This window comes from Labrus mixtus, chromosome 7, assembly GCF_963584025.1.
Source record: "Labrus mixtus chromosome 7, fLabMix1.1, whole genome shotgun sequence".
NCBI classification, from domain to species: Eukaryota; Metazoa; Chordata; class Actinopteri; order Labriformes; family Labridae; genus Labrus; species Labrus mixtus.
In genome coordinates, this window is record NC_083618.1 from 17,772,234 (window position 1) to 17,780,934 (window position 8,701).

The 8,701-nt window shown below is 40.1% G+C and overlaps 1 protein-coding gene across 1 annotated transcript; it reads left to right on the forward strand.

Annotated features, from left to right (window-relative positions):
• Positions 1 to 252: 252 nt before the first annotated feature.
• Positions 253 to 7,559, forward strand: capza1a (capping actin protein of muscle Z-line subunit alpha 1a). Its single transcript, XM_061043363.1, has 10 exons — positions 253 to 356; positions 1,871 to 1,934; positions 2,023 to 2,074; positions 2,158 to 2,221; positions 2,344 to 2,550; positions 2,641 to 2,720; positions 2,866 to 2,944; positions 3,030 to 3,101; positions 3,287 to 3,349; positions 6,598 to 7,559. Exons 1-10 carry the CDS (start codon positions 321 to 323, stop codon positions 6,736 to 6,738), a joined length of 858 nt encoding a protein of 285 aa, XP_060899346.1. The 5' UTR covers positions 253 to 320; the 3' UTR covers positions 6,739 to 7,559.
• The last annotated feature ends 1,142 nt before the right edge of the window (positions 7,560 to 8,701 follow it).

Genomic DNA, 8,701 nt, shown 5'->3' on the forward strand with positions numbered 1-8,701 from the left:
TTCCCATCTGTCCCATTCATTCCATATAACTTGGACGTATCAGGGTTGCCAGGTTTGAATAGTGTCAGCTTCAGTTTTAAAAAAAACAAAAACCATCCATTACGACAAGGGAGTGTGTGTTAATATTTATGTATCATTTCGAAAATGATTTATCAAATAAATATTCTAAATATTATCTCGAAAAAACAGTTCAAACCCAGCACTCAGACACTCAGCACCACAGTCGTTTTCAAGATGATTTGCGATTTGGCAGGGAGGGAGGGTGGAGGACAAACCTGGCAACACGGACAGTCGCTTTGTTAACACTTCATTGAGCCAAGATGGCAGACTTCGATGAGATCAGCGATGAAGAGAAGGTATTACTATTTAATTTTATATCATCAATATTCTCTTCTGTGTATTGTGAAGCTAGGGGAAACAACATTTCTCTGTATTGTCATTACTTTGTGGTGTGAATTGTGAAGCAAGCAGTGTTGGACGTCTGCAGCGGTGGAGCTAGCGAAGCGAGTGTTGCATTTGACAGTTCAGAGTTGAAGCATTTTGTTCCTGTAAAAGGGATATATGATGCATGTATGCTTACTAAAGCGAGTTAGCTTAAACTGATTAAACATTTCACATGCGAGTGGTTGAGCTTGGTGTCTTATGTAGCCTGGCTTTGAGGTTGGATTACTTGATAATGTTAGCTTCAGCTAAATGGAAGGAAGTGGAGCTACTTCCTGCATTTACAGTAAGGATAATGATAGTGCATCGGCAGCTTAATACCAGCCAATCTCTGGCTTAATGTAATGCCTACTCTTGACTCCATGACATAGCATGGTGACAGATGTTACTCGAGTTAACAGTTATTTTTAAATGTGATTGTAAGTTCACAGGACAGATGCAGTCTTCCTGTAGTGATACTGGGGCTTGCAGTGGCCTGTGCTGCTCCCTCTGCCTCTTGCTGCTACATGTTGTAAAATAATGCTTTGCATTCCTAAAGCTGATGGCGTGGCCAAGAGCTTACGCCTCCCTGCATTACTCATATATATATATATATATATATATATATACATACATATTTAAAATAGATATTAGTGTGGTGTAATGAGAGGAGAGGTATTATCTATTGTATCTTTAATCAGATATCTAGTTTGTGTTGTGTCCTTGATAGATGTAGGTCTAAATTGCTGAAATGCATGGGGGGGGGGGGGATCAGAGCCTGAGCCTGGGAGTGCTTTCACGGTTCTGAATGGAGTGACTACACAGATCAGTTAAACTGGGTTACTCATTGTTATCCCCCACCCTTTCAGCTGGACATCCCATTTGTAGGTCACTGCCAGCTGCAGCCTGCAGGCTTAAAAACCCTGTCTGCCTAACCGGCGCCATCACTGGCAAAGTTGGACTTTTACGTGACAGTGATGTTCAGGTTAAAGCAGTGAAGCACACTTAAAATATTGAAGCGTCTTTGTTGACAGAAAAGTTTGATTGCACTTGTCCATGTTTTGCTTGCAAACATCTATTAGACACATCAGAGTGTCCTAATAAGAGCTGCCTCAACTGCTTCACTCTGAGCTTTGACACCACATGCTTACTTGCATAGTGGCTGCTAAGAAAAGCCCTTGGGAGACATACCCCACCTGCCATCTAAGGAGAGGCCAAATTAGAGCCAACAAACCTGCAGCCAAGAATCTTAACAGACTGCTCTCTGCTTCACTCTAGTGGTTATTTCTTTGCAGGGTTTTCACTGTTCCCATGTTTACATCCTGCCATATCCGAAAACATAAAAATGAACTAGATTTAAAAGAAAAAATAACACTGATTTTACATTAAATGTTAAGCCTCTTACTATTTTTGAGTTCTTTAAATGACAAGATATGGGATTTGTTTGTAGGTCCGAGTTGCAGCTAACTTTGTGCTGCATGCTCCTCCAGGAGAGTTCAACGAAGTCTTCAATGGTGAGTCTTTTGTGTGTAACATCTTTAGGCCTTTGCTTTGTATGGAGTCAGTTTGCTCACACTTTACTTTTGTTAATTCTTCTTCCAGATGTGCGGATACTGCTCAACAATGATAAACTTCTCAGAGAGGGAGCTGCTCAGTGAGTTTAGTTCATTTTTTCTCTCCTTTTTGATGATTTTTTTTGACATTCCTTCACATTGCTGTACTTTTTTTTATTTACAGTGCCTTTGCCCAGTACAACATGGATCAGTTCAGCCTTGCCAAAATTGAAGGATATGAAGATCAGGCAAGCTTTTCCTTACAAAGTTCTTCAGATCATTTGCTTTTCTCATCAAAACCATCTCATTTTAATGTTATTTTATTCGACAATCTCTAATGCTTGAGTGTCTCTGTCTCTTCCTTATGTAGGTCCTCATTACAGAACACGGAGACCTAGGTAACGGCCGCTTCTTTGACCCTCATAACAAGATCTCCTTCAAATACGACCACCTGAGAAAGGAAGCCAGCGACCCCCGACCCCATGAGAGCGAGTCAGCCCTCAGGTCATGGAGAGACGCCTGTGATTCTGCACTGAAGGCCTACATTAAGGAGCACTACCCGGGTGGAGTTTGCACCGTAAGATCGCTCCTTAAGCCTGAAAACAAAGCAGCTATTTTCAGCACCATACATTTAAATTGCCCACTCATTCGGATTTATCCTCTTCAGGTTTACGGGAAAACAATCGATGGGCAGCAGACCATCATAGCTTGTATTGAGGGGCATCAATTTGAGCCTAAAAACTTCTGGTAAGTTGATCGAGGATAATGACCTCAGTTTAAATGCCCAAAACAAATTAATGCAGACAGTCATTTTATTGCGGTATAGAGACAGTAATGATATCGCATTAGGTGTCTGGTGTTTATTTCCAAGCTCTTCATTCTCTGTTTCTAGGAATGGTCGCTGCCGGTCTGAGTGGAAGTTCAGTGTCTCGCAGTCTACAGCTCAGGTGGTTGGAGTCATGAAGATACAGGTATGTTGAGAAATACTCGGGTGTGTGTATGAGCTTAGCTGTGAGGATTTGTTTCATTGTTGTCCTTGTCATCTGCTTGTCTCAGGTACATTATTACGAGGACGGGAATGTGCAGCTGGTCAGCCACAAAGATGTACAGGAAGCACTGACTGTGTCTGTGAGTACTTTAACGTATTGTTTTTATTTCAAGCTGTGGAGTTAAGATCAACATCTTTAGTAATTCAGAAGCAAATAGAAAATAAATGTCAGGACTTATTGAGGTATTTAAAATATGATATATGTTGAGGTGTATTTAATTTATTTTATTAGTTTGACTCACCTACAAATGTTTTTTTTTGGCAGAATGAGAACCAGACTGCAAAGGAATTTGTGAAAATAATCGAGAATGCAGAAAATGATTACCAGGTATGTACGGTTTTTTATGCATTGTTTCAAACAATATTAAAACAACAAAAAATGATTTAGGCAAAAATCTGGATTAATGTAAGAACTAAACTATTTTGGAAAAAAGGAGGTACTTATACACACATCACGTAGGTGTAGTGCAAAGACAGCAGACGGAGGAGGGCCCACACACTGGCTCAAAGGCCACAAAAAGTTTTTATTCCTTCACAGTCACAACGTCTGGACCAGAGGTCTCCTTCAGGTGATATACTTAAAAAATTATATATAATGTAAAATTAATTACAGTTAAAAAATTATCACCTGAAGAAGATGTTGTGATTGTGCTGGAATGAAACTTTTCGTGTGTGGGCGTCTCTCCGTCCTCAAACTGGATTATCAGATATACATGTCTACTTAAATAAAACTGATGTCCTCCTTAATACTGCTGAAATCCAAATGTCTAGAAATAAAATTGAGTCTAATTGAGTCTTTTATTTTGAAAAGACACAAAAAAAATTAAAAGAACACAAAAAAATAAAAACAAAACTGACAACCCAAAACCTGTAAAAACAACAGAGAGATTATAAATGAATATTACAACTGAGAAAGTATCTGTGTACACTAGTATATAAATGTTTGTATACGTATGCACGGGTAAATATAAAGACACTGTAAAGTAACATGACAGTTCAGACAGGGTAAGCAGTAAATATAGTAACAGGCAAAATGCTTTAAATTATCAGAAGGAAAAAGCCCAAAGTCTCTAGAATCTGTCCAATCTGTTGAAACCAGCCCTCCATTAGCTACAGCCGGGTGATGGAGACGAGTAGGGATGATTCTGAGCTGGCTGAAAGCGTCCACCTCATCAGACTCGGTGGAAAAGTCTTTGCAGTTTAACTTTCTGTCTATCGTTCAGAGGCAGGAGTGCAGGTACTGCTTCAGATGCTGGTCTCTCAAAAACTGATGTCGGATCAACAGAAATCTTTACTCAAGTTGTCGATTAAACTTTAGATGTATAAAAATTAGATTTCTTCAGGTGCAAAACATTTTAAAAAACAGGCATGCTTGGCTGGCTGGTTTCACTTCAAGAACAGTTCAAAAACTTTGTTGTTCAAAGGTGTTAAAGCAGTGAAAAAAATATGTCTCAGAAAATATGCATGAATTAAAGTCGCAAAAGCAAAACTTAAGGAGTTACAAAATAATAAAAAGACAAGAACACAGACAAAAGAAGAGAAGATGAAGCAGACGGAAGATGCATGGAGCACACCAGATATAGAGGGAGAGGGCCGCATTTAGGGGTCATCTCTGTCTGCAGGGTGACTTCCTCTGTCTTCTACTTATCTGTCTATATGTTCTTACTTTGTCTCATGGTATTTCCAATCAATCCAGTTTAGAGGTGGGTGATATGGGAAAAATATCATATCACGATTTTTTTTTGGCAAAATCACGATCACAATTTTTTTCATACTGATCTTTAGACAAATTTGTCAGTTACTGACTAGTTCAACCAAACTTATTTCCCTGTATAATGTTTTTAAATGCACAAAAACTGCACTGACAAGTTGAGTCTATTTGAAAAACATCTTTGTAGGAGGTCTGGAGGTCTCACCCAGAACATTTTATTCATTCATCATTGGACTAACTTTAGTTTAGTTTATATATAATCAAACATAATACAGAATGTGTTCATTCTGTGACACATGATCAAAGTAAGTTTTACTGACAGAAGAGTTTAATTCATAGAGGGGGCGGGACATTGTTGATTGACAGACAGACAGTCACCATGGTTACTCACTCTCACCTGCCTGCTGCTTTGTAACGTCATTTAGTGTAATCCCTATAGGTCCCGTTATCACAACAGGTGAGCTTCAGGTGAAGAGGCTTGATAGTAACTTTTAAAAACTGAGAGAGAGCAGAAAACACCGACAGCAATATTTTAAACAATCTGTCAAATCTGTCTGACTCTCAGCAGACTGTTCACGTCTCTCCGGCTCGTTAAACGGTTTCTTGTGTCGCTATCTGAGATGTAAACTTAACTATGCAAATAAGTTAACTGTTGCTCACAGCGTGTCGGTTTGAGAAAATATCAGAACATTTGCATATAACCGGGATGGAGTTGTTTTTGCGGACTTTACTTTTAAGTTTCATTTTCGTTTTCACCGCTGCGGAGCAAAAAAGGAGGGAGGGAGACGCGTCTGTGTAAGAGCATAAACTGCAGCATGATAGAATAAACACATTAGCCCGATTCTACGATCTCCCTGCTTTGGCAGATCGTCAGCAAGTTAAAATCCTTCACGATCTAAGATCGTTATATCGCCCACCACTAATCCAGTTGTGTTGTTGCATACAGTCACATTTCTTCACCACTATCAAACTGTCTAATTAGCAATGATAAACATGAAGAGACACAACATTTCACATAACCATATGAAAACACATCATTATAGGGTGAACCAAAATGAATAAAACATTATCCTAAGTTCTCTAAAGTTCCAAACAAAATGACTCTTCAGAAGTTCATTTCCAGCATTGTTCATTGAAATCACAGCTGTATAACCAACCAAGTCAAACATAGGCAGCAGGCTTTGGATGGCAATATGGCTTCAGAGTCGTTGGTTGGATCAATGTATGAAGAAACAAAAGATGATAAACATACGAGGCATTACTTGAAGATTTCATCAGTAGTTTACCCTGTTCAATATTCTTCAAAGAAGTCTTCAATGCATTTCTCCTCCTCTGAGATTTATGATGTTTCTGGCTTTCCTCTGCGAAGTGTGAAAGGGGGAGGGGTCGCCTTAGTTTCATTCCATGGCTGTTACCTCCTAGAACTGACCCAGGTTATGGTCTGTTGTTGCATCCTGTTGTAAATGTCCTATCAGCTCGAAGCATCTCCTTTTAATGTGCTGTGGAACCAAAGTTCTGGTCTGGATAGTGTTACTGTGTCACATATACAACTGAAGTCAATCATGGCACGAGAGAAGAGCCCTTTTGAAAGGGTTCACTTTTGGTAACCCCATGATGAAAAGGGGTTTGGGGGATTTGGCCTTCAACTGATGCTGATTCAGCATGCGCCCGCAGGAAATGTTCGGCTTTATTTTTCTATGTCTATGCCACAATCATCACTGAGAGTACAATACCGAAGGATTAATTGTCTCACAAGCTATTTACCCTCTGAATATTCTCAGTTAACTAGCTCTGACAGATGATATCTCGCTGAAACTCGCTCTTAGGTTGACAGCATGACTGACGTAGTTTACCTTGTTTTTCAGGTGGCCATCAGTGAGAACTATCAGACCATGTCAGACACCACGTTCAAGGCCTTACGCAGACAGCTCCCGGTCACCCGCACCAAGGTCGACTGGAACAAGATCCTCAGCTACAAGATCGGCAAAGAGATGCAGGGTTCTTAGAAGGCAGTCGTTTTAAAGTTTATGACAAACGCAAAAAAAGAAAAAAGACGCTGAAGCTCACGCAGACATGTGTGGTGGAACATAAATTGTATGTCTTAAAAAAAAAAAAAAGAGAGAGACATTTGTTTGGGTTATTTTCCAGAGAGAGAGAGAGAGCTTCTTTGTTCATTTTGAAAGACATTGGTTGGTGTAATGTTTCGCTTGTATGCAAACATATAATTTTCTAACAAATATTGCCTTTTGTGGCTCTGTGAAGGTCAGGGTCATGACCTGTTATTCACATGTTATTAACAGTTTCTGACCCCTGAGTGCTTCTAATGAACACAAATTCTCCAAAACATTGACTGTCTTGTAGCAACTAACTCTCTATCTCCATATAAAATAACTGATATTCTTTTAGAGCTTCCATTACCTTTATCATTTTTTATTAACCGGGGGGGGGGGGGGTGCAATTTAATATGTGGACTGGACTGACTGGAAAGAGATGTTACAGCTCCAAACTCAGCCATTTTTATTTTATTTTAAAGATGTATGCATCCCTCTGGACGCTGAATTTTCACCAGCGGACATGCCAAAGCATAAATATTTCTTTTCTTATTCACTCAAAAATATTTAGTCTTCCCTCTTAAGGTAAAGTTTTCTTGCTTCTCTCTGATGTAGAGAGACACTTCCAGTGATAACCTCTCCACAGTATATCTGCCCCTGGACTGATAAGTATCAGTGTCGTCCTGACAGCTGTTTACCTTTAGCTTTTGCTATATTTTTTATACAAACTGTAAGTACATTTATTATTCATGAAATAAAACTATGATCTGCAAGAAGTGGCGTTGTATTGGTTTGTCTTTTCCTTTATGTATTACATTTTTTTAAGCCTGTGAACCAGATCTTCCCTTCTCATTGGGAATTTGAGAATTCTGACTTTTTTTTCCTTTTCATAATAGGGTACACATTGTAAATCTCTAGGCTCTAGAGTTTAGTCATACAAAAAAAATCCCTTTGGTCAAGGTAGGAAGTCTGGGGATTTTCCATTGACATGAGCATTAGTACATCCTTAAACATTTTGCAGCTGCAAATCCTCAACTCCAGATATCAGAAGGCCCCAAGGAGCAGGTAACCATAGGCCTGTAGGAACAACACAGACACAGACACCCCCCATGCCATGCAGAAGAAGATATACAGCATAAGGACCTGTGGGAGGGTGCTGAAACCCATCGTAACACCCCAATCCTCTGCTCACAGCATAAATAACACAATAATAACTTTATTTATATAGCACCTTTTAAAAACACAGGTTTACAAAGTGCTTTGACAAACAGCAAAAACAAGAACAAACTAAAGCAAACACAGAAGAACATAAACAACAGCAAGAACAAACAAATGCAAAATACTAAGAATAATTAAATACAATTCAACAGAAAAGAACCCAAAGTGCACAATACCCAACAGACATATATAACCCCGACCATCACAAGAACCATCACAAGAACCCAGGCAACACAAGAACCCAACAACACGAGCTGAGACCAAGAGGAACCAAAGATTTAAAAAGATGTAAGAAACTAAAAGAGATAAAAGCAAATAAAAAGATAACAGCAATAAGAAGGTAAGAGCAGTAGAAGAAATAGAAACAAGTGGTTAAAGGATCAAAAAACCCAAAACTATAATATTGTCCTTCAGCAGCGTGAAGCGGTTGTGGAGGGTCATCCGGGGTTGCGGAGGGGCCAGATGGTCCGTCTTCCGCCTGCGGCGCACCGCGTCGGTTCCAGGGTAGCTCGGGCGGCTTCGGAGTGGAGCTGTGTCCTGGGGCCAGCAGCCTCTTTCCTGGCGCGCCCTCGGAGTTACCTGACGGGGCCGGTGTTGTGGCGTCCTGGTCCAGCGCAGTGAGGGCGCTGGACCAGACCCTCTGTCCCAACGCCATCGGTGCCCGAGGCCCCTGTACTGAGGTCTCCCATAGAGCGGTGCC